Source organism: Numenius arquata, chromosome 12 (genome assembly GCF_964106895.1).
Source record: "Numenius arquata chromosome 12, bNumArq3.hap1.1, whole genome shotgun sequence".
NCBI classification, from domain to species: Eukaryota; Metazoa; Chordata; class Aves; order Charadriiformes; family Scolopacidae; genus Numenius; species Numenius arquata.
This window is the reverse complement of record NC_133587.1, coordinates 43,764,370-43,789,394: the sequence shown is the minus strand read 5'-3', so window position 1 is coordinate 43,789,394 and position 25,025 is coordinate 43,764,370. Positions and strand designations below refer to the sequence as shown.

At 45.5% G+C, this 25,025-nt stretch overlaps 1 protein-coding gene across 1 annotated transcript in view; it reads right to left on the bottom strand.

The window, feature by feature from the left end:
• PTH1R (parathyroid hormone 1 receptor) overlaps positions 1–25,025 on the bottom strand; it is a 120,790-nt gene that overhangs the window by 13,978 nt on the left and 81,787 nt on the right. The window contains exons 3-7 of the mRNA XM_074157275.1: positions 23,916–24,026; positions 22,273–22,391; positions 10,738–10,832; positions 7,200–7,386; positions 4,076–4,229 (exon numbers count right to left, since the gene is read on the bottom strand). Of these exons, the coding sequence (XP_074013376.1) occupies positions 4,076–4,229; positions 7,200–7,386; positions 10,738–10,832; positions 22,273–22,391; positions 23,916–24,026 (666 nt within the window). The remainder of the gene's footprint in view (positions 1–4,075; positions 4,230–7,199; positions 7,387–10,737; positions 10,833–22,272; positions 22,392–23,915; positions 24,027–25,025) is intronic.

Here is a 25,025-nt window from a genome sequence, read left to right as displayed (position 1 = left end):
TCCCTCCTGCTGAGTACTCTCAGTGCCCATCGATGGCAGAACCATCAGCCCGAAAATCAGCACTGAGGTCCTCAAACTTAGACATCCAAAGATCTCCACCAACAGCAAGACACCCAAGAGGATGCAGCTCTGTAAGCAGGAAGGTCATATGTGATTAAATACATCTGGACAACACATCAGAGAAAGGGAAACGAGCCTCCAAAAAGCCTGTGATCTCCTGGGTGGCTTTGAGCACAGACAGATGGGTGCATGCCTTTCCTCCCCCTTGCACGTATGTACCCCACGTGCACGACTGGTGCAATGCAGGACAGAACCCCACCGGGTGGCGAAGCTGTGAGTGACTTCTACAGAATCCACATTGTATGCGCTGTGCATTTCCAGTCCATACACACAGTGTGTACAATGCAGGTGCTATAAAGTCAGGTATCTCCCCCAGCAGCTGGCAAATGGGCAAACCTCAAGGTGGGCAAAGTCTGGTGGCCACTTCACCCCAACACCCTGCTCTCCTCTGTGGCTTTTCCTGTGTATGTGCCTCCCAGCAGTTGGAAAAGTGGCTTTCAGGCATGTGTCGAAGCTGTGAGTAAGAGAGGTGGTCGCAAGGTGACTTCTAGAAGAAAACTCATGAATAAAGACCTTATGTAGGTCTGGTGAAATCTGGTCTTGGTTTCCCTGCTCTTTGAAAACCTCTCTGAGGAACAATGCCCGTGTTTTTTCAGTCCCTCCGTGTCATAGTTTCCTAATATTAAGTGGGGTAAATAATACCCTCTTATGCCTCCTGTCCTGTTAGACACGAATTCTTTCAGGCAAGGGTGATTTCTGCTTAGATAAACATACAGGGATCACCATCATGGGTTTTTGGACCTGAGCATCTCTAACAGTAACACATCGACCTATTTGGCCTTTTCCAGGTCTCCCCGCAATCCTCATTTGCACCGTAGCTGAAAGCCAGTGCAGTCCAGCCGGGGGGCGGGGGGGAAATTAACGTGGTGTGAAGGAAAAATGCCAGTGGAATCAGCTTGGGTTTTCTAGCTATTGGTCATGCTTCTTAGACTTCCTTCATAAAACAGCTGCAGGGAACTTGAAGTCTGCTGGGGAATTTATTGTTGCCCATAATATCATTATTTATTTATTTTTGTTGGGTGCTGGCAAGGAACAAGTTCCTTTCTGTCGTCAGTGTCTCCCTTGCAAGAAGGGCACTGCGGATTTTCACGGAGCTGTGCTCCCTGGTGCCAGTGAGGATGTGGATTGAAAAGGCTCGGCAGAAATCTTTGGGTCTGACATCAAAAAGCAGCTATACATTCTGGTTTCCTCGGTAGTCTGGAAATAAGATGTTTTAGGGTGATTTTTGCTCCTTATCCCCATCTCGGAAATTTCCAGGCAGGATAAATCCACTGCTATTTGTTGTTTTTTTGTCCACAAGCAAATAAAAAAAAAAAAAGAAATCCCAGCTTTTGGGGCAAACTTGTCTTTTCCCTACCTATGTAAAATGTCATAATTATTTATTGCTGATTCCCTGTCATTCATTGCTGTGGTATGGGCAGGATCCAGTGCCCACTGCAGGGAACTGGAGTTTTTCCACTGACTCCAGTGGGTCTTGGATTGGGTTGTCCTTTCCAGTGCCCAAAAGCTATCAAAGCAATACGTCTGTGTGGGTGTATGTGTGTACATTATCATGCTAATCAAAACAAAGCAAAAACAAATGCAACTGGAGGGATCCTATGTTCTCATTCCAGAGGAATTTAAATTGAGCAGCCTCAAACTCTTGGAAGCACATAGATGATTGGTGTTGTGACAGGTGTGACTTCAGCTTTGTGGTTGCTCTGATAAAATGATTATACTCTGGCAGTGGTTGGAAGAATTAATGAGAGGAACCCATGCCTGTTAGACTGTTTTCCTTTGGCTGCATTACGAACAGCATCAAGTTGGTTTTTCTTGTTAAACATATGGCATTATTTTTCAGCTGCTTCCCCCTCTTTCCCTAATTCACACCAGGGAATTGCTTCTTTAAGTCAGCTCTGTGCAGTTTAATGCCCTTTTCTGAGAACGAAATTTTACGTAGCTTGAAGGTTTGGAAGAGGGTGGTGTTTGGGTTGCATTTTTTTTTTTGTTCATTTGTTTTAAAAAGGGGGTGACATCCAAAGTCCTCTCTGACTCACAGCAGCTGAAGCAAGAAATGCCCTGTCCCCAAAGTATTCCTCTTCATTTATTTATTGTCCCCAAAACCTACCAGCTGGCTGGGACTAGACTATGCCCAAGAGATGGATGCCGGCTTTGGGACTCAAATTTACACCTCTCGTCTTCATCAAGTTGGGGGTTGAAACTCGATGACCTTTAAGGTCCCTTCCAACCCAAATCATTCTCTGACTCTATGTGGCAGCACCAGCACCAGTTGAACACAACGTTATCAAGGATCTTGCGGATCCCTCCTCTCCCATAACCACAGTGGGGAAGGAGAAAGGCTGAAAGGGTCTTGTGGGTTGGACTGCCCTGGACTAGTGAATCCGTTCCTTGCTCTTACGAAGCACAAAACCCCCACAGTCCTCCATAAACTCAGATCTGCACTATCTGGCTTGCTCAGAGCTCCACTGTTAGAGACATTGTTTTCCTTCCTGAGGAAATCATGTGCTGGAATGGGGATGATGTGATGCACGCATTAATCTTGTCCTAAAATGCAGTCAGGATGTAGCCAGGTGCATTTTGGACCTGGAAACTGGGAGGTGGTCCTGGGCCATACAGTTTTGAGGTAACCATAGACAGCTCTGAACAGGTTTTTTCTGCTGTAAGCTCCTTTGTAGACCTACACCACATTATTCTTAGTTATGTCCTCAAGGATCATCTAATATGTTTCCTGTTCTACCTTACAGTCCACAAGCTTCAAACAACTGTGAGCAGTTGTTTTATTGTCCTCAGGCACCCAGCACCTCATAAGTCCTTGCAAGCCAAAGCTAATGCCAGAAGTGAACAGAAAGCACATTCTCCTCTGAAATATGTGTGCCCACAATGCCTCCCACTAATGAACACCCTCACTGCACCCACATCCCACCCCTTTCTCCTTCCTCCAGGAAAAAGATGCCCAAGTTAAAAGAAAAGGGGGTTAAAAAAAGGCTTTCCCACAAATTGCAGGTTTCTACTGGTGCTCCAACACTCATGAAACCTCAGGAGCTTTTTAAAGCAACTGAGATGTGAGGTAGGAAGGAAACGAGTGCTTAGGTCTGCTGTTAGGAGCAGATGCTCACAGCCTCGTGCAACTTTCTGCCTCTCCAGCCCAACGCCTGTTTCTCAGCAGGAGACACTTGGCAGAGATGGGGATAACTCAGAGGATGCACTGAAGTCAGCTGTCACACGCACACATCTGCTGCCCTGGAAGGATGGCAAGATGTCTTGTCTCTCCAAGCCTGAGCTGATCCTTCCAGAGATCCTGGAAGTGCCCCAGTGTAAATACCACAATTTAGAAATGATAAAGGCTTCAGGGTTACGAAAATGATGAGGGGACTAGAACACCTCTCTTAGGAGGAAAGGCTGAGGGACTTGGGTCTTTTTATTCTGGAGAAGAGAAGACTGAGGCGGGATCTTATCAATGCTTATCAATACTTAAAGGGTGGGTGTCAAGAGGATGAGGCCAGTCTTTTTTCAGTGGTGCCCAGGGACAGGACAAGAGGTAATGGGCACAAACCGGAACATAAGAAGTTCCATCTCAACATGAGGAGGAACTTCTTTCCTTCGAGGGTGGCAGAGCCCTGGAACAGGCTGCCCAGAGAGGGTGTGGAGTCTCTGTCTCTGGAAACGTTCAAAACCTGCCTGGACACGTTCCTGTGCAACTTGCTCTAGGTGACCCTGCTCTGGCAGGGGAGTTGGACTAGATGATCTCTAGAGGTCCCTTCCAACCCCATATCATTCTGTGATATCATTCTATGATTCACACGAGAGCCAACCCATCCTTGCAAGAGTCACTGTGTCTCTGATTCTCACCCTGTGTCTGTCCCCCCTCCTTTATTTATGTATATGCACTATCTGCCTCAAAGACCACCTCCAAAAGGCTTCTTACAGATCAACTGTAGGAGCAGCCATGACTTACCCCAGCCAAATAATGTGAATCCCCAAAGATACTTCTTCTCTGAGAAAAATGCCATGAAGATGAGGCTGTGAAGATAGAGCCCTTCCACCAGAATCCAGTAGTAATTGGTTGCCAGGAAGTAGAGGAAGAAGGTAACCGCTACTTTACAGCCCACCTGCAATGATGACAGAAAGACAGGGTTATGTGAGGAACACGATGTGAAACTCTTGTTCTACATAATGCCATAATTTACTGAGATGGGCTGCAAAACAAGATGGAGAAAGGAAAACGATAAATCAGTAAATTCTGTTGAAGGCTTTTACAAGAAAAATCAGTGCAAGAACAGAAGAGATGAAGAACACCTCCCCTCAGCCTGACATCATGTCTCTAATAGCAGGTGATCTGGAAGGTCTAGGAGGACAGGGTACATATGGAAACCTAATTAGGTGTAGGCACCTAATCCTATTCTCTCCCAACTCTGGTGATGAGGGGCTCACACACTTTCTAGGGCAGTTGTGTTGCATCTTTTCCCTGTGTCTCTTGTCCATGTTAGAGGACGAAGGGTTGTGGCCAAGTCTTCTGGGTCTGGGTGACCTGGTGCAAGTCACATCACTTGGAATTACGACGCTTCCTCTTAGCTTGTGGAGAGATAAGGGCATCGTGCTGAGGGTGACTCACCCCATTCTGTCATGGATGTCCAAGATGGGGTCCTCCAGGGCTGCCTGTCTTTCCTCAATGGGCATGAAGACACCCTAGATGGCTGCCATAGGTTTTGGCAACTGGTCCTCCAAGAACAAACAGATACTGGAGGATTTCACTCACAATGCCAAGGTGTTTTCTGAACACACCTGGGCTGCAACGTGGGAGACCTGGTAAAGACTTCCAGGACACACTGATCATAAATGGGCTCATAAGCTGACATCTCACTCCACTTTGCTTTCTTGAGAGGAAAACACTGACTGCGACTCAACGGTCCTCTGCTCTTCTGGCAGAGTGGGGCAAAGCCATCCTTCTTCCAACATTTCTCAACCCTGGTAGAGAAAAGCTGCAAAGTAATGATGCCACATGGGGTTAACTAGTACAAAGGGACCCATAGAGCCATATCTTGTCAATGTGGAAGTGCTAGAACTCTGGGTAGTTTGATTTCACAGGAAGCCTATGATGACCAAACATATCCCATGGCAGCAGCACGTCTCCATGTTGCCCCTTATTTTGAGAGGAATACAAGAAACTTGCAGAAAATGTCAATAACATGTACCTTGTAAAGAAAAAGTGAAATTGTTATCCTGGCACAGCTTTTATGCTAATCCTTTGCCAAACAAAATGAATATGCACATATTATATATATATATGTATATATATATATAAAATATGGACACATTTATACCCATTTTCTTTTACAGAAAAAGTGAGTTAGAGTAGAAGGAAGATCAATTAAAAAATCCCCGTCCAGGTTTAATAATAATTTCTATATTTACAAAAAACCAGCATCTACCCACACACAGGGGACATTAGGGAATAATTGAAAAGCTCCCACTTCCCTTAGAAACAAAAGAAATATATTAATTTTCACCTCCATCACTTGTTTGCCTTTCAATTCAGCAGAATGGGAAATGCCATTAAATCGCTAATATTCAAAGAGTGCAATATATTATCCCAATTATTCCTTATAATGAGTCCAGCCCAAGGAGAAACAGAAAACAGTGCAATAAAACATTTTGTGTTCTTTCCAAAAAAGGAGTGTTTTGAAGTGTGCTGAGTGCTCCAACCAGAGACTCGAAAATTAATGAAATGGATCTCTAAAAGGGGAAGAAAACGTGATAGAAAATTTACATTTGGGGGGAGTTGAATGCACAGTGGGACACTTCATATCTGCTGATTTTATGCAGGGGTGTTGGTGGCCAGGTCCCTGGTAGTAGCACAAGCTGTGGAAGACTTGAGAAGCTGAATGAATCCATGGGCAGAAAGTTTGTTGCCACCTCGCAAAAGCCACTCCACTGGGATGCTTGAGCTACCTCAGATTTTTTGTGTGCATTGAAGGTAACCCTTGATCTTAGATACAAAAATCTACCTCCTCTGTCTCTGCAGCATCCAACAATTTGTGGATGATGAGCTGTCATACCTAGGATCCACCATGGGAAATCTGATGAAAGGAGAACAGAGAGCTTCAGCAGGTGGGAATGACTTTGAAAGCTGAGGATGGGCTTCATCCCTCCCACCCACATGGACAATGTAGATATTGCCATCTGAGCTTTCTATGTAGTGAAAAGAAACATCTATTTCTGGATTCAAGTTTACCTGGCCTCACTTCAATTTTTATTTTAGGATGTGGTTCATCATACCCTTGACTTGACTGGCTGTGTTGACCATACTGACTCAGCTGACCAGAGATGGAACCTGAGGTGATGAGATTGAATGAAAGTGTCTCCCTTGTAGACATCTACTTTTTGCAGATGAACCCTACCCTTTGTTATGACAGGGCATAATCCCACCATTGACCCTTGTAAAATGTCTTTTGTTCAGAGATGGGAGTGATAAATCACAACAGGAGGAACCAGCTGTGGTTTGCTGCAAAATTACGGTGAGATGAGATGTCTACTGCTGATCTTCTTCCTCAGAAGCTACCTCTGCTCTGGCTCTGGTGCCAGGGCTGAGAGCCTCCCAAGACATATTGAATCATGGCTTTGCTACCTCTGGGCTGTCAGTTTGACAGCACAGATGTTACAGCACAGTGATACCTCCATGGGTCACACAGAGAGAAGGTCCAAGTGGAAAAATCAGGCAGTTGAACATTGTGGTGGAAGAAGTTACTTGCAAGCACTGATGTGCCTTGTGCTGGGAGGAGTTTCCAGAGCCATACACTCTAGGGGCCCTCAGGAGAATGTTGAAAATAGTAGTTGTAGGTGGGAACCAAAACATCAACCTTGACTTTAACTGCCCTGGGGAACAGTAATTCCTTAGCTCTGGGGCTGGGAAGTCCCTCTGGGAGAGTGGATGGAGAGGGAGTGGGAAGGGATGGGAAGAGGCTGTGGAGGGTGAGGAAAGGGAGGGGAAGTGGTGTCCCACAGTAGGGTGGAAAATCCCCCCTGAAAGATGTGTGGACTTGAACAGAGAGGACAGAGGCACGAAGCCTGGTGATACTCACAAACTGTGATTTATCTGCCGGAGGTGCTTCAGTAATGGATTTCAAGTCTTCCTCTGAGATCCGTTCCATCTCCTCCAAAGCTGACCCCGAGTATAAGACCGCGTCCTTCACGAAGATGCTCATGGCTCTCAGCATGAAGGAGACAAACAGGTGCATGTGGATGTAGTTTCTAGTGCAGTGCAAACGTCTGGAGGAGGAGACAGAGAAGAGTTGGAGTAGTTTAGCCCATCTGTTGGATGGTCACCTCTGCTTCTGAAAAGCCCCAGCTCCTCTCATCAGCACTGTGCCACCATGGTGAAGCAGTGCTGGTGCCACTGCTGTCCTGTGCTCATAGTTCCACCATGGGGTTGGTAAATGGATTTAAACTCATTTAGGATTATAGAATCGCCTAGGTTGGAAAGGAACTTTTAGATCATCTAGTCCAACCATCAACCTAACATTGACAAAAAACATCACTAATGCATATCTCTAAGCACCATGTCTACCCAGCTATTAAATACCTCCAGGGATGGTGACCCCACCACTGCCCTGGGCAGCCTGTTACAATGCTTAAAAACCCTTTCAGTGTAAAAATTTTTCCTAATATCCATCCTAAACCTGCCCTGGCACAACTTGAGGCCATTTCTTCTTGTTCCATCGCCTGTTCCTTGGAAGAAGAAATAGACCCCCTCCCGCTACACTCTCCTTTCAGGACATTGTAGAGAGCAAGAAGGTCTCCCCTCAGCCTCCTTTTCTCTGAGCTAAACAATCCCAGCTCCCTCAGCTGCTCCTCATAAGACTTGTTCTCCAAGTTAAACTTGGAGACTTGGAGACCGGCAAGTCTCCAAGTTTAACTTGGAGTTAAACTTATTTCTGACCGGGAAATCTTAAAAAGAAATAGGGATGCATTTTGCCTGTATTGGGCATGTGTAGTGAGCATGCATGCAGTGGGCAGTGAGTCTACATCTGGCATATGGGGTATGTGCAGTGCACATGCAACTGGAGAGGGTATGTGATACACAGTCCATGCTCAGTGTGTGCACATCTGGAGTGCAGTGTGTGTGCAGTACATGTGTGAAGAGTTTCATAGAATCATAGAATAGTTTAGGTTGGAAGGGACCTTAAAAATCATACAGTTCCAACCCCCTGACATCGACAGGGACACCAAGACCAGGTTGCTCCAAGCCCCGTCCAACACCTCCAGGGATGGGGCAGCCACAGCTTTTCTAGGCAACCTGGGCCAGTGCCTCACCACCCTCACAGCAAAGAATTTCTTCCCCAGACCTTAGCTCAATCTCCCCTCTTTCAGCTTAAAATCCTTCCTCCTCATCCTATGGCTCCCCTCCCTGATCAAGAGTCCCTCCCCAACTTTCCTGGAGCCCCTTTAGGGACTGGAAGGGGCTCCAAGGTCTCCCCGGAGCCTTCTCTTCTCCAGGCTGAACCCCCCCAACTCTCTCAGCCTGTCCTCACAGCAGAGGGGCTCCAGCCCTCCCAGCATCTCTGGCAGGATATATGCACTGATACAAAGATGTGTACCCTATGTGTGTACCTTTCACTAGTAAATCCATCCCTCCAACAAATTTTGCCCATCTCAGAGTAAAACCCTGCATTTACCTGCGTTTTGCACAGAGGAAATGAACTACAAAGGCCCCGTGGCCACTAAAAACCTTGCAGAGATTCTTGTAAACTACTAATCTTTATCCCCACTCCAAATTTAGTAGCAACCATAGCAGTAACTATAGTCTGCTGGGCTGTTTTCTCTGCCATTAGAGACACTGTCCTTTGCTTGGTCACGTTGAGCAGTTTCTGGGCTCCACCCCAGCAACAGCAGCAATGACCCCACAAATGTTGATTGTAAAGCGCTTTAAGATCCTTTTTTGGGGAAAAGCTAGACGGTAAGAAGTGAATAGGTTAGACTCATATCTACGAGGTGTGGTTTAGAAACAGTGATCATGCCTTTAGAGAGAAGAAGCAACTAACTGACCTGTCGGAGCCGAGCATGAATTTATGGATGGACCCTTTTAAATCCCCAGCTCCAATAATGGAAATAAAAAATAAAAGCTGTGGGTTTTTTTTCTCCTTTGGAGGAGATTGTGATAGTAATAACTGTTGTTTCCTGTGCAATTATAATACAAATTACGCCAAGTGGAACTGCTGAGGTATAAATTTAGATGGGCTTTGATGCCAGCATTTGAAACGTAGTCAGTGAATCTCTGGATTATGTGTTATCTGGAATAAAATATGGCTTGGTCCCCGATGCTGCTTCGATCCTTGGGACAAAGACGCCCTACCACAGTCACCCATGTCATCTGGGCTGTAAGTGAAGTTCTCTGACTACATGAAGAAAGAGAGAGCATGTCTCCTGAAACTAGGAGTGATCTTGCATTGATGGATATTAAATATTTTAACAACCTTGCCGGTGTCCAGTGCAAAATGAAACAGGAGGGAAAGGGTTGAGAAGACAGAGGAGTGGTGGCAAGGATGGGTTCTGGGACTACGTCACGGGAAGTGTCTCCAGGAGGGGTCTGCGGTCCCCTTTGGCTTGTGCCTGTCACAGATTCGGGTGCTGGGATGCTCTGCTATCCAGGCAAATCGCCCTAACCTCCTTTTGCTCACTGCAGGGAGGTCTGAGCACTTTTAGAGCCAAAGGCCACACATTTTATTCCCAGTGGTGTGTGTCTGGGGTTTAGCTCGAGTTTGCACAGTGGGAGCTGCCGAGTTCATCTCCAGACACCATGTGGCTATTCGCTGTATGGAGAATTTCCTTCCACTATGAACCACTGAAGGAAGCAAATCTGGGGCTCAATGGATCAGGGCTCAGCACCCTGCTCTATCTGCACCTCATCAGGTATGGTTTCCCCAAGGAAAAACTTCCAGCTGTGAGCGACACCTTTCATCCCTCCCCTCCCCCGGTCTCTACAGCAGTGAGGAAATACAACGGCCAGGTCCGAGGAATGGATGGCATAGGTTCAAAATGGCATTTAGGGGTCTATATCCCACAGCAGGGGTGGTGGAAAGGGAAGGCAGACAACCAGATTTAGGAGGGTGATGGTCATTTTGGGATCCCTAGGCACAGCAGAAGCATGGGGAGATTGGAGAAGTCAGTCTGACACTTTTACATGGTTTTGGTCCCCTTCAACTGGTCTATCCTTCATGAATATTTGAGTTTAGAGTGGAATTTCTCTTAGGAAACCTTAGCTATCTAAAAATTAGCCATCTAAATCTAAGCCAGTGATCTGAAGGGGTAAATAATAGGGACATAAAACCCTACATAGTCTTCCAAGGGAAACAAATCTCTTCCTGGAAGTGCCTCTCTTCCCATTTGCTACAAAGAGGGTCTAGAAAACTCCATTGCAGGCAAGCGGAAGAAGTTCAAACATCCCACCCGCCATCCCCCAAGAAGTTTGACCTAAGTGTCACTAACACAGCCCAAAGCACAGATGTAACATCTTGTGGCTTGCTGAAGAAGCACATGCCACCCCAAGTTTTATCCTTTAGGAAAGCCCAAGGCTTTTCCGGTCTAGTGACAACTCGCTTAGGTAGAAACAGAGCCGCCTACCTGAAGTATCCCAGGATAAGGACAGCAACTGTGAGGGATCCCAGAGAGATGGAGTATCCAACAGTATAAATCAAATAGAGGCGATCAAAGACCTCCTGCAGTACAAATGATGGAAAAAATAGCGTCACATTAGAACGCGTCCTACTGCATCGTAACACAACCGTGGTAGCAGCACAGAGATTCAGGCCATCATATCTGCTGGGGGTGTACAGCTCTGGGCCTGGGAAACCTTTGGCAATCACATTTGTTGTCCCCTTTTTGCTTGTAAAGAAGTATTCAACTTTCCTAATGACTGGGGGGAGTTGGGATTTTTGCAAGGGACTGGTGATGGAGTTGGGTTATTCCCATGCCTGGGAGTTTTGCAGCATTTTCATCCCAAAGGAACCCAAAGCGCTTTACAAACTCTCAGCCAAATCCAGAGATCACTTGGCAACTTTTGCTTCAACAAAATGCCCACTGACCTGGGATTTTTGCTGGAACAGTAAAATTTAACCATAAGGCTATGCCATACCATTGCTGAATGACTGATGTCCAGGTTGGTGGAGCATCAACCCACCACAGCAAACATGGGGAGGATATACTTTGGCTGCAGGATATAAGAAGAAATCACCTGCATTTATTTTTCACTGTTAAAATCAAAATCAGCCTATGACTGTGGTTATCCAACCCAGACACAACTTTAGTTTGCCAAAGTCCCATTGGAAAAGGTCCTGTCACAGGAGAGCTCATAGTAATTAGGTTTTAGTTCTCTTGGCCCTCTATGTTTTAGAGTTGGGCTTAGAAACTCTGAGCTTTCCATTAAATATTGAGATGTTTTTCTTCATCCTGTGCTCGGGCTTACAGCTTAACTCAGGGATCACTGAATATCTGCCTGAAAAGGGTTAAAATGCCTGCCACCCTCCTAGCTTCTACTGCCTTTCAATGTCTGAAATTAGAAATAAATCCCAAAGAAACCAACCAATTCAGCATCTTTCTCCTGGCTCCCTCCTCCCCTGCCTCCCGCCTTTCCCTCACCCCACCCGCTGGGTTGCAATAACATTAGTAACGCTGGGCTCTGAATGACAGCTCTGATTTTGATTTGAGGCTAGAAATGCTGTCCTGGAATGTGAAACCTCAGCCCTATTACATCAGAATCCCCAGATATGTGAATGTTTCTTTGCGGTTTCCATTGGTCGAGTGGCGCGCTTGCCAATATTAATGTAGCGTGTGTGTATGTGCTTATTTATATATATCTCTCTCTCTGTATATCTGTGGAGGCAGCAGGCACTAAAAAGCCAATGTGAGCAGATTTGAGAGTTTTAGCGGGGAAAAAAAAAGCTCCTTCCCTTCAAAGCTTGGTGCGTTTTTCCCACTGCCAAGCTGGAATCCTCTTTGAACACGAAAACATTTGCCTCCATGGTGAAAACTGAAAAAAAAAAAGAATTGAAAATCCTACTCCACATTTAGGATTCATGGTAATTTGGCAGTTGTGAGGCGTTACTATGCTCAGCTGAACAAAAGCCTCCCTGAGCCCCATTCAGAAATTTAACCGGAAAGATCCACGTTCCTATCGGACAACGACACCGTTGTAGTAGCAATGGCTTTGGGAAGGGCCTGCTCATTGGCTGGCAGGACGTTTTCGGAGGCTGTGGTTAATTCCTCTGATTAACCACAGGGCCTCTTTTTGAAAGGATGTTGAGTCAGAACTGCCAAGACATACACATGCATGCATGCATGCACGCTGGTGTGCTCGCTTGCAGACAGAGGTGCCACAAATCTTACCCAGTGTCACCATGGGGAGCCTTCAGGGAAGGTAATTTTTTTTTTTGGATGGGGTGCTTAGGTCCTTTGGGGAAAGCCTCGTGAGCAAAAGGTTGAGGTTCTCCAAAAGGCTGCACAGGGCAGCCCTTGGAAGGGCAGCTCATTCTTGCTAGTTCCCAGGAGTGTTTGTCCTCAGGAATGGTGAGACCTGGATTTACCCAGGAGGAAAGGGAAAAAAAAAAGCTCAAAAGGCAATTCCAGGTCTCACTCATCTCCTAGCACAAGGGAGGTCCCAGCTCAGTGGAAACCACAATGCTGAATCAGGAAAGGTCCTCCAGGTAACAAAATATTGAGTCATCCGCCAGCTGAAACAACCACCTCCGTGGTCTGAGAATCCTCTTTTTGGAGCTGAGATGGATGGGAGTTTAAATAATTCACAGAAGACCACAAAGTTCATGCATGGCCAAGCCATGGACACAACCTGGATGTCCATAGTCTCAATACAGTGCGCTACTCACTAGACCATCCTTCTACAGCAGGAGCTCTCCCTAATACCTCTTATAAATCCACCCTGAAGATGGACTGACCATCACTGGTCATCCACTGACCTGCTAGAAGAGGCAACACACCCTGTAAAAATCTGGCCTTGCCACACCATGAGACCCTGGTTTAAAAGGTGTGATATTTCAACCAGTGTCATTTAATTTGAATCCTTCAGTAATTCTTCAGTTTCAACTGTTGACACGTGCACTGAAAAAAAGAAAATCTGAAAAAAAGCTAAAGGACAACCAGAAGGACAAAACCTCAATATCTAAGATTCCAGGGGCTGGAAAAATATTGTAAAAGTCACAATATGGTGCCAAAATTAGGGAACATCAGTTTCAAAACTGGCATCCTTGCATGTTGCCCTCTGCCCACTCCAATCCATGCCCTGCTGGGATGAGATAATGATGAAGAAGGTGTGGGATGGATCTGATCCCCAACTCTTACAGCTTTCCTGTGCCTCTTGCATCTGCCATTTCCCTAAGGAGTACCCAACTTATGCCCTTCCCCTGCCAACAGGTCCTGCAGAAGAAAGCTCTGGAGGCCTTCCTTTCACTTGGTTGAGCCAGTCATGGTTGCTCCTGGAGGGTTCTGGGCAGGATGAGGCCCCCCTGATATGGCTGAGCTGGCTTGGAGGCTGGTGAAATGACTTCCCATCAAGTCATGCACCGTGCATCCTCTCCAGGTCATGCTCCATGGTGCTCTCAGGCACTGCACAGCCCCACTTTCCCTCCTCTTCTCTGGTTCACACATTGCAAACCTTCCACCAAACCACAGCCATCTATCTTGTATAACCAGGTGAAGTGATCTGTCCGCAGTGAGCTAGTCCACTTGATCCTGTCTTCCCGACCTCACTCCAGCCATAACTCAGAGACTGACAATACATCGAACCATGCAAAATGTAAGTACTATTTCAGCTGTATTGCATGCTGAACCCGTAACAAGATCTCTCTTTCCTCCTCCCTCTTGGTTTGGTGGGAGAACTTCCTCTCTGCTCCCCTTTGCATCTCAGCTTTCCACCAGCCCAACCCCAGGGTAGAAACTTCGCAGCAGCCCGGTGGCTTTGGGAGAACGGGAAACCAAAACAGAGCTGGACGTGGCTTCTGCATGAACTCAGAGAGCGGGTGTTAAAAACAAAATAAACAAAACCCAGCCACCATGGGCATCCACTGGCTGGATGTGCCCCCCTCCCACAAGGGTCCCTGCATTCCCCACTCCCTGTGGTTTGGATGTCTTCCAGGTGTGTGACCCTTAGGGCAGTTGGCTGTTACATTTTCATACTGTGCTTAGGGCTTAACCTGACTCCTAATTTGTTCACTCCCACCAATGGGGAGATAATTTGCATTGAGATGAATCCAGAGGAAAACTCCTTTTCCCTGCAGGACAGCTCAGAGCTACACCAGAGCATCAGATGAGGGGTTTTGAGGCCTCATCCATTGTGAAACCACATCTGTGCTTTTATTCTTGCATTGCAGCCAGCTGTAGGACAGTCTGTGTGAAGAGTATTTCTGCTCCCCCAAATTCTAATATGCATACATGGAGTTTGTCAGAGTGGAGGTGGTCCTCTAATTTAGATATCTATGGTGTGGATAGCTCCATCAGAGCTGGCCACCTGAGGTCCCAGAAGCAGTAAGAAAGGGGTGCTTTAGGCTGCAATTCATAGAATCACAGAATCATAGGATTGCCTAGGAAGGGACCTTTCAGATCATCAAATCCAACCATCAACCCAACACTGACAAAAACCATCATTAATCCATGTCCCTCAGCATGAACTCTACCTGTCTTTTAAACACCTCCAGGGATGGTGACTCCACCACTGCCCTGGGCAGCCTGTTAAAATGCTTAATGACCCTTTGAGTGTAGAATTTTTTCCTAATATCCAGTCTAAGCCTCCCCTGGCACAACTTGAGGCCATTTCCTCTCATCTTATCACCTGTTCCTTGGGAGAAGACACCAACTGCCCCCTCGCTACACCCTCCTTTCAGGAAGCTGTAGAGAGCAAGAAGGTCTCCCCTCAGCCTCCTTTTCTCCAGGCTGAAGACCCCCAGCTCCCTCTGCTGTTCCTCACAAGACTTGTGCTCCAGACCCCTCACCAGCTCCATTGCCCTTCTCTGAACACGCTCCAGCATTTTAATCACAGGATGGTGCCCTCACCCGTCAGCTGCATTGACTGGTTTATCACAAGAGGAGTCCAGGGTGACTAGCTCAAATAGAGATGTTCACATTTATATAGGAAGTCCCATCCATCTGAGTCTCAGGTAAGAGGTCTCATGACCCTTAGGACTCAATTTAGTTGTCCTTCCTTGTGTCTTTTCATTTTAGGCACCCAACTGTCCTGTCTGGCTTCAAGTTGCTTTTACAGAAGGGAATGAGTTTCCTGTAGGTCGCATGTTGCATCTGCAATTCCCTTGCCGTTGTATCATATACCCTAGAACATCTCGTGTAACTCCGGGCAAAAACATAACCTATGTTTCAGCATCCGGATGAAACCTTCAGGGCTTTGGTGTTCATATGTCTTGTTTCCATCCGGTGTCACAGGGAGGGATGTGGGTGATCAAGACGTGTATTTTCTAGATGACTGGTGGCAAATTCTGTTCTGAGTATCATTGCACCATGCCCTGTACCCAGCTTTCTCCTTTCATCCTTTTCCTTTCCCCCTTTTGTGAGACAACACCAAGACTCTGCAACATTTTGGTTGTGAAGCTGAAATGGATCCAGTGGTCTTTTGAGGGGTTGGCAGGCTGTGCTGAAGGGTGGGATTAGCAGTATATGGGGATGGAAGCACATGTAAGGGCTTTCCAGATCAAGTATCTGTAAAGTTTCTCAAAGCTGCTGATTCAGGTGTTGCTAATGACATGTTTGAAATTAGCAGGGGAAGCATTTTACTGCTTTGAATGATAAGCAATGCCAGAAGTCCTCTGTCACTAGCTCTAGTCATTGCTTTTCTTGTCTTTTTTTTACAATAAAAGATGCAACCAAAAAAAAAACAACCCTTAATGGCAGGGAGAGGGGATATTTGCAAAAGCCACAAAACAGTCACTGATTTCCAAAACCTAAAGGAGAACACTGAGTTTTGAACATGACTTTTTGCTATGGAATTCTGTTGGCCTCATCAATAGAGGTGCTGGGCACTTCAGGTCCTCACAATCTGGGGAGTGACTGGGGCCAGCTCTCAGACTAAGACACCCCAGTTTAGATGTACAAATGTACGTTTCCATGTGCGTTGAGTGCCTACATTCACATGATAGTCAACAAGGAGAGATCTTCAGATTCAGCTGCCTACGTATAAGCACTAAGTGCTGCATGAGATGCCTGACACTACTCACATGGACCCCAGATACTGCTCTAGAAGAGCACGGCTCTCATAGATATCTGCCAACCTTGTGCTAATACTGTAGCATTAGTATCTCCAAAATGCATTTCTGGCAGTGGTGCCAGGTGTCTAAGCGTAGGCAAATAATGGGACACCTTAATTCAGTCAACAGAGATGGAGAGTTGTTCAGCTCTACAGAAGAGTCTATGAAAAAAAAAAAAAAAGAAAAAGGAAAAGAGTGGGAGTAGACCCATGTCTCAGATGTCAGCTGAGCTCTTTGGGTGCCCCAGAGCTGTATTCATGAATGGTACCACTTTTCCATGTCATTCCCAGTTTTTCTAAAGCATTCATAGCCACAGGAAATCCAGGAGGCCACAGAAAAAGTGTCCCCCAAATCTGCTGTTCACAGTAATAGAAGAAAGTTCTCCAAATCCTATCCTATGACCCCAGGTTGCAGGCTCTTGGGAGGCTATCAGTAGGGACAAGAGCACTCTTTGCTTGCCAGCCTCCATAAACTGCCCTTAAGCATCTACTATGGGCCAGCAATGGTTAAATATGGGGTACCAGGGGCTATATCTGACCCAGTGTATTGTGTTGTGTTATGAGGAACCTTCCGTTTTCGTGTGGAGTATTATTATGTTGCTGGTATAAACCATCAGACTTTCCCAGCAGACTTTAGGCATAAATTATTATCAGCAGCACCACACTAGAAGGTGCTACAGCATGTACAGGAACGCACTAGACCTAACCTGTAGGCATGAAATGAGGACTGCGTGACAGGGTTGTTAGCAAGAATGAAGAACACATCTCGATGATGCATTTTTTTTTTTTTTTAATTCCTACATGTACTTTAAAACATCTGCCCATTTTTCCTGGTGCAAATGGATGACACTTCGATGGCATTTCATCTGGATAACTCAGTATACGCTGTGTAAACATGTTTTGGGCCATCAGTTTGAGGCTGCACAAAAGTTGTTTGCTTTTAAAAAGGTCCCAGAGAGCTCCAAGAACAAAGGCCAGGCAGAAAAGATTTTTGGTTTGAGGAATGGAGTTTAGATAAAGCAGCCCTGCAACATGCTGTGCCTTTCCCATTGTGTTTGGTATGTGATGGATTCTCGAGGCCTCTCTGATTTCCCTAGAAGCAGTAAAAACCACCATGATATAAACAAGCAGTAGCAGATGAAGACAGGATTGGCGGGCTGAGGTTAGATCTTGGGATGGTCCATCTTGCTAGGTTGGTAGTTTCTGAGCTCAGCTAACCTCCCAAGTTGCTGGCTCACATTCCCCTTCCCCACGATTTCAGTAGATGTAGGTCACATTTACCCTTAAGCTCGTCCTTGAAAAGAGTGTAGGCTTGACCTGCTTTAAAAAAAGGATGTGTTTGGCTTTAGTGTTGTTTTTGGGGAGAAGGGAATGAAGGAAATTTCTACTTATTGAGCAAAATATGCCATTACTCCTGCCAACGTCTGAAAAGGTGACCAGAAAAAGGACCATGCTGAAGGTGCTGCTATTGCCTGGCTGTGTGGAAGGGAAGAGGGTCCATAGCCAAAGAGCTTTATTTTTTTTTTTTTTTTTGAGAGAAATTGCCTAAAAAGCTGCCTACCAATGCATCAGGATTTCTAATGTGTGCCTTGTTTTAAGATTGAGGAGAAGCTCGAAGAACAGAGGTTGCCCTCACTCCTGTTTTTAAGGGAACCTAAGAAAGCTGTGAGAACAATGGCCAATATGGGCCAGACCAAAAGTCCTTTTAGACCCACTCCCTGTCTTCTGCATGCCCAGGAGCAGGTGTTTAGGGAAGAGCTTAAGAACAGAACAAATATAAAATAAATATATATATAAACCTATGTGTCTCTCATCTAGTGGTTACGTGGCAGTGCTCTATACCCTCTCCCGATGGTCAGCAGATTGTGATTCAGCCACATGAAACACGCAGCAGACAGATAAACAGTGGGTATTTAACCACACTGCCTTTCTCAAAGAGAGAACAGAAGCCAATCCATTCCCTTTCCTTCCCTTGTCCCACTGACCATCTTTAAACACCAGATGGAAAATAAACAAAGCAGAGCTGCCTGATCTGGGGCGAGAAGCCACAGATCTCTCAGATGATCCATTCAGAGGCAGGGAGATGTTCTGAAGATCCAGGGTGCAAGTGGGATGGGGGATGTCCGTGCACGTCTCCTGAGGAAGGAGTGGGAGAACAAGATTTTCCACCATCTCTGCTGGTGAAGGGTAATCTTAAAAGCAGAATGGGAGAGAATATATGGAGACTGTGGTGTAGTGGTGGCTTTCACCATGAATTCTATGATTCACTACTGCCCAAAGGCACAAAGAAAACTGTCTTATCTTCCCATGATGTGCTGCTGAGACACCTTTCCACAAAACTTCTTCCCACCCCTTGCTAAACAGTTGTCTTATACAGCCCATGGTTGTTCACGGCAAGATTAACGCTATCTGCAAGGTATTTGGGGAAACACACTTCAATAGCTAGGAGCAGCCTACCTGCTCTCCTGGCTAAAGAGAGGGCATCAATCTTCAGGGCTGTCAATCCAGCGTCCTTTTCAGCAGTGCTAATTTTCCCTTAGAAAACAACCCACGAGCAATTGCTCACTGGGCAGTTACGAGCTGTTAATTCTCCCGGCTCTGATGGCTTTAGCATATTTTGCTAATTTCAGAAAGCGGTTTCCGCGCCGCCCTGTGTGAAATAATCCTCTTTATACGCTTCAGGAAAAGGTAGCGAAAGACACAAACTTTCTCTGGGGCCCACTGTTTGCTGTTTTGGTCAATCTTACAATTATCCCACAGTGGTTAAAATGAGAAAACTACACACCTAAACAAACATACATGGACATATATATATATATATATATTTGTGTGTGTGTGTGCATGGACGTGGGTGTTTATTTAGGTGTGTGCATTTGTATATACATCTATCTATAGATATAGGCTTATTTCTAGAGATAGCAATGCAGATATATATATATATAGTCACAGACAGACATTTTTTCCCTAATGCTTTCTAATAGCATGGTTTCTTAAAGGTTCCTCTGGTTACATCTGCTCGGATGCTGTCCTGCTTGGAGTCAGCCCACGATCTCCTTTCAAAACGTTGGTTAAATGCAGCTGTTACTGGTGACGCAAAGATGCTGTTCCCCAGGGGGGAGGAAATAATAATAGAAAACAATCTCTCTCTAAAGGCGACTAGTCTATCTTGCCAAATTCCCTGATTCTGACATCTCTTGACATATTTACTTTAAGAAAAAAAAATAAAAAAAATCAAAGGAAGGTTTATTAATTCCAGTGCTTCAGAGCCACGTTTGGGTGTGAAAGACATGAGGCCTGCGTCGCTCTCTGAAAGTCATCACCCAACCGAGAAAAAAAAAGTCATTCCTTTTCTTTTTTATTTCCAGAGTGCTTTTCATGCCAGAAGGGCCAAGACACCCGCAGTGGATGTATGTGCATTGCTTCACTTGTCACTTAAACACAGCCACCTCTATGGTGAAACAAGGCAACTGCATAAGAGTATCATTCAACAACATCACCATGAGGAAAGCCACCTCCAGCAAATACAAGGTTAATAATAATCATCATCATCAATAGATGCTGTTGAAAATTACTTGTTAATCAAGCTACATTTCCGAAGCTAGGGGAAAATTTCATTTTTTCTGATGTTATTTGCCTTGGGCAGACATCACTTAGGCAATACTATGTTGTCCATTTAATCTGAACAATGATGATGGTTTAATTTGTCTTACCATTAAATATAATTAAATTCACCTCTGCGTAGCTGGACTAGAAAACTCATGGCAAAAGATGACTGAACTTTGTGTACAGAATAATGAGGATAATAATATTGGGACGGTTTATTAAAACAGCTCATAAAGGGAGAGGTGATGAGGAGCAGTAATTTTCCAAGTAAGAACAGAGGTTGAGAATAAAAATGAAGTCTTCTGCATCGTGAGACATCATCTAATGTCACTCCACTAGGAAACACAGTCCAAGTCCCCTGTCTGTGCAGTGACCACCTCTATGCTCAGGAGACACAAAGACAGATACACGAATCCCAGGATAACAGACTTTGCTTTCAGCCTTTTTTCCCATCCTGGGTGTGGAAGGTCTCTACTCCTTCCTTGTGCTGGTAACAAGCGGACAACCCTCTTCTTTCTATCTCTCCCCTACTGATTTACCTTGACCAAGTCCTAGCTGCCAGCATGGGAGGTTTATCAGAAAGGACCTCCTTTCCCTAGGGGAAATCTAGGAGACCTGCTCAGGTGGAGAGAGCTGCAGCAGATAACTCCCACCTCAGGATATGGCTAAGAGAGGTGGGACAGGGCAGATAATGACTTCAGAGAGGTCAAGAAGTCATGCACCTTAGTAAATCTCTCAGTGTGAGCAAGATGTTCAATGAGTCCAACACCTACTTCAGAAACTTCCCAGAAACCTCTGGGGCTAAAATAGTTCTTTCCGCTATATAGACTGGGAAAAGATGAGTCCCACCAAACTTCTAAAAGTGAATGTTGTCAGCGCTGAGACAACACACTTTGCTATTCAATAGCTGGAGCAGTACCTGGTGGTGTATTCGACCTTGTTGGTTCCTTGGCTGCATGATATAATGCATGCAGATGCTCAAATAACATCTGTCCTCACTAAACAACTTCATTCATATGTTGCTTCACGGTTGACACAAAAAAAAAAAAAAAACCATACAAAAAAACCTATGCTGTGGTTGGATTTAAAATTAAGAACGTCCTCCCAAAGGGACCGTATATCATCTTCAAGCCTGCTCCCCACCGTGAAGCTTGTGGTTAGATCTTTATCTCCAGCTGTCTGAAAATAACCCTTGCTGCAAATGAGCAGTCCCTAATGCCATACCCCATATCCAAGGAGGACATCTTCCAAGCACCACTGAGAAACCCGAGGTTTTGGCTAAATTCTTTGCAAATTGCAGAAATAGAGCAGCAACCGCGTGTGGGTGGGTGGAAATGTCTCTCTCTGCGAAATGAGAAGGTCACATCCTCTCAGGTGACTCCAGTGGCAGCTTTGCTGTCACGTTAGCACAGAGTTGCTTCTGTGATGCATTCAGCTGGGGAGACATTCAGAAGCACCACAGAGCCCCAGCTGGGCTCAGACCCAGACAGAGAGGTAGGAAATTTCTGCCAACTACTATTTTGCCAATCACCTGAATTTGCATAAAAATAAGGCCCATATAGATGTGATGTATAGATATACACTTTTTTTGCCTTTTTTTTTTTTTTTTTTTCCCAGGAGCAGACCAAACCCTCTCCATGTGCTATGAATCCCTTTTCTGACTTCGGACTGGTGTCCCTGTTTCAAAATTGTGACTACACCAGAATTAGGTCAGGATCTGCCCTTATATGTTAATTTGCTTTAGCAAAGGACTTTGTCCCTACCCTTCTCCAATGAACAGAACATGTAAAACCTCTGATCCTTAATTTATACCTCTCCACCAAGACGTTCTCTGTTAATCACCTACAGAAGTAGGGTTGTTACTGCTTTGATTGACACATCTTTTAGCTCTATGGTTGTACATCCCTTAGCACAGACAAGCACAGAAACATTGGAATTATTGGCAACAACCTGATAGCAAAATTATTCCCTGGTGGGGAAGAGGGAGTCTCAATGGCATGGAACAACGTCCAACCACTTCTTGGTGTTCCCGAGCCCACTTCAAATTTCCCTAGTATCTCTTTACAAATGGGATCATGGCAGCTGGAGGAACCCTTTCTGGCATTGAGGACAATTTCAAATTCAAATAATTCCCCAATCAAAACAAAGATGTGGCTTTGGCAAGCTCGGGCATAGTTTCCAAGAGGAGGCAGCAAACTAGAGCTCCTCAAGGGTTTTAAATAAGACAGTGCTCCTTAGGTTAGCCCTGGATGACACCAACAGTTCACACTCCATGCACAAATGGAATTGCCTACCCTTTCCCTCGTCTCGTTGGTAAGGAACTTGGCACATTCACTGTAGTTTGCCCAGGTGCGGTTGTTGCCTGGGACCAGCTCCCAGCTCCCGTTCAGGTCACACCGGCGATAAGCATGGCCTGTGGGAGAGAAATGAGACGGAATAAACAGGACTAGACCTGGTAGAACAGGAGAAACTTCTTCCAAGGGTGGATCCCATCAACCCTGATGCCTCCTGCCTGCTTTGAAGCTCAGCTGCAAGAAGATGATTTCTGTCTCCTTGGCAACTTTATCAATTTTCTAGCTGAGAAACACTAGAGAGCTCATAACAAGTTGCACTTAATTTAAGTTAAAATATGAGGTCTAAAAATCAAGGAGAGAAGCTTTGAAAAATTCCAAAGCACAGAATCATCCTCAGAACTGCAGCCCTCCTTATGAAAATAAACAGTGATCAATATTATGCTGCTCTTCATTTGCAGAGTCAGTGCTTCTCAAGATAGGTTTTTTGGTGGGGACTGTCTTCATGGAGAAAGAAGAGAAGGCAAGGTTTCATCTCGGGATCCAGCTAACAGATGAAGACACACATGTTCAGATGTCTGTGTGGGGTATCATTGCATGAGCTGCGTGTAAAAAGCCCCATTACAGTTAACAGAGATGAAACCAGTCAAAAGATCTATCTGTCCTGTGACTACAGAAGGAGCACTTGTGGATACCTCTGCATCTAAGGGTCTTACTCTGACTCCCACCTCAGCTGACTTGGTCAGTGGACATCAGTGAGGTGAGGAATCCGTGCCATGTTGGGTTATAGAGAAAAAAAGGACAGATTGCCTATTCCTCCTAGTTTCTAATGTGAAGTGGATATGCAGGGGTCTCCACGAGAGGTCATCAGCCAGGGGTTAAGCTGGCTCAGTTCTCAGGACCTTGTAGAAAAGGCAGGACATGCTACGTGCAACCAGGGTGCACTGGAATATCATTACTTGTTTTCTGAAAACAACATCAGCGCTCTGCTGGGAACATATAGTCTTAATTCTTTAATTTTTCAGTCTTTGGGTGCAGAGCTTTGCCTGAGAAAAGAGAATGCTTTAGCTTTGAAAATGCACTGAGGAGCAAGTGTACTTCAATTGCTTCTAAAAACATGCACAGACTTTGCGGCACCACAAGCAAGCCAAGAAATGTGCTGCCTGAGGGGAAGTGAGATAGGGAGGAATTCACATGTTCTGGTTACCAACGCTGTTCTCAGATACCCACCGTAGGGGTCTGGGCAGAGATCGGGGGCTAGAATTAACAGACCCATCAAGTGAAGAATATAAATTGGAAGAATATCTTGCGGGTTTCTATTTCTACGCAAAGTTTATGGCATCAAACAAATACATGTTTGTATATCTGCAACATTGCCCAGTTGTAAGCATGAAATTGGTGCTAATAATGCCCCATTACAGTCTGAGGTTGGTGGGAAATTTATCATTGTTTGGGTTAAATCAGAGCTTTTCTTTCAGCATAAAAAAGTTGTGGCTGTTTCTTAACTTCCTTTTTCCTGGTTTCACCCCTGCTTGGAAAGGAGTCACCATGTGATGAAAAAGGGATGCTAAGGAGGATTTCTAATTTTCTGACCTTCAGGCCTCCCCTTACTGCAGACAAGTGCCGACACCGAGGACAACACTTACCTTTGTGATTGAAGTCATAGATGTACTCGGGACATGGCATAGCCACCACTTTGCCTGGCACACCTTCAGGCCAGCAGACAATACCATCCCACTCCGGAAGACAGAAGCCATCTGTGGAAGAGAACACAAAGGTAAAGAGGTGTCACTGGACCCGCAGAGGTGACACTGAAGCCCCACCATTTGGAGAGGGGTTCTCCATGAAAAAAGCACCACCACTGTCACTCAATTCGAGAAATCCAGTCTTTGGCATCATTGCAATTTTCTTCTTAGTGTTTAGTTCCAGGCGGTGCGGCTTTTCCTAGGTTTTATTGCAGAAGGAGATGGTCAGACGTGGGATAATTGCTGAGCACTCTCTGGGAGGGGTCAATGCATCTGGAAAGTTACTTTCCCTCGTGGGCTGGAAGAAATGAAAATGGGGCAGGAAAGCAGAGTGGAGAGCAGAAGGATTTGAGCATTCAGGACTATGTAGGCAGATGGGCAACCTGTAGGCTGATGGGCTGATGCCCAAGGGAGCATGGCTTGATACGACAGCACAGATTTGAGCCTTAGGCTACCAAGGAGCTGGATTATGCGGTGGCTACATTATTGTGAGGCTCAAAGCTACCAGTTCAGGATTCCCTGGAAGGTACTCATGCCCACAGAGCAGACTGGCTGTGATTTAATGTCTACAGACCGTTAATTAAAATTCAGCTGTAATTTTAACTCATTATGTACATCAGCCAGTGCTACGCTATACCATGATGCTTTGCTACTTTCTCAGATGCTCTTGTGTGCCTGAATTTGGGTGTGCTTTTAAGAAACACTAAGACTAGCAAGAATCTATAGAGAGGTATCAGTGGTAAGATTTCTAACCATAACTAGAGAATATTTCATTACCCTGCTTCATAAGGAGTGAAATGATGGAATTTCTCTTTCCTGAAGATTTGCATCCTTTCCTGTCTGACATCCTTTTGGCCTATGACTTCACTAATCCCAGCTTCTCTCTCCCTCCATTTCCTTGTGATGTCATGATGGGGCAAGATGCAGGTCACGCACTGATTGATTTGGAGCCGTGCCCATGCTAATTGGCTGGCAGCGGGCACCCGCTGATTGCCCAGTCGCCTGCTGCCA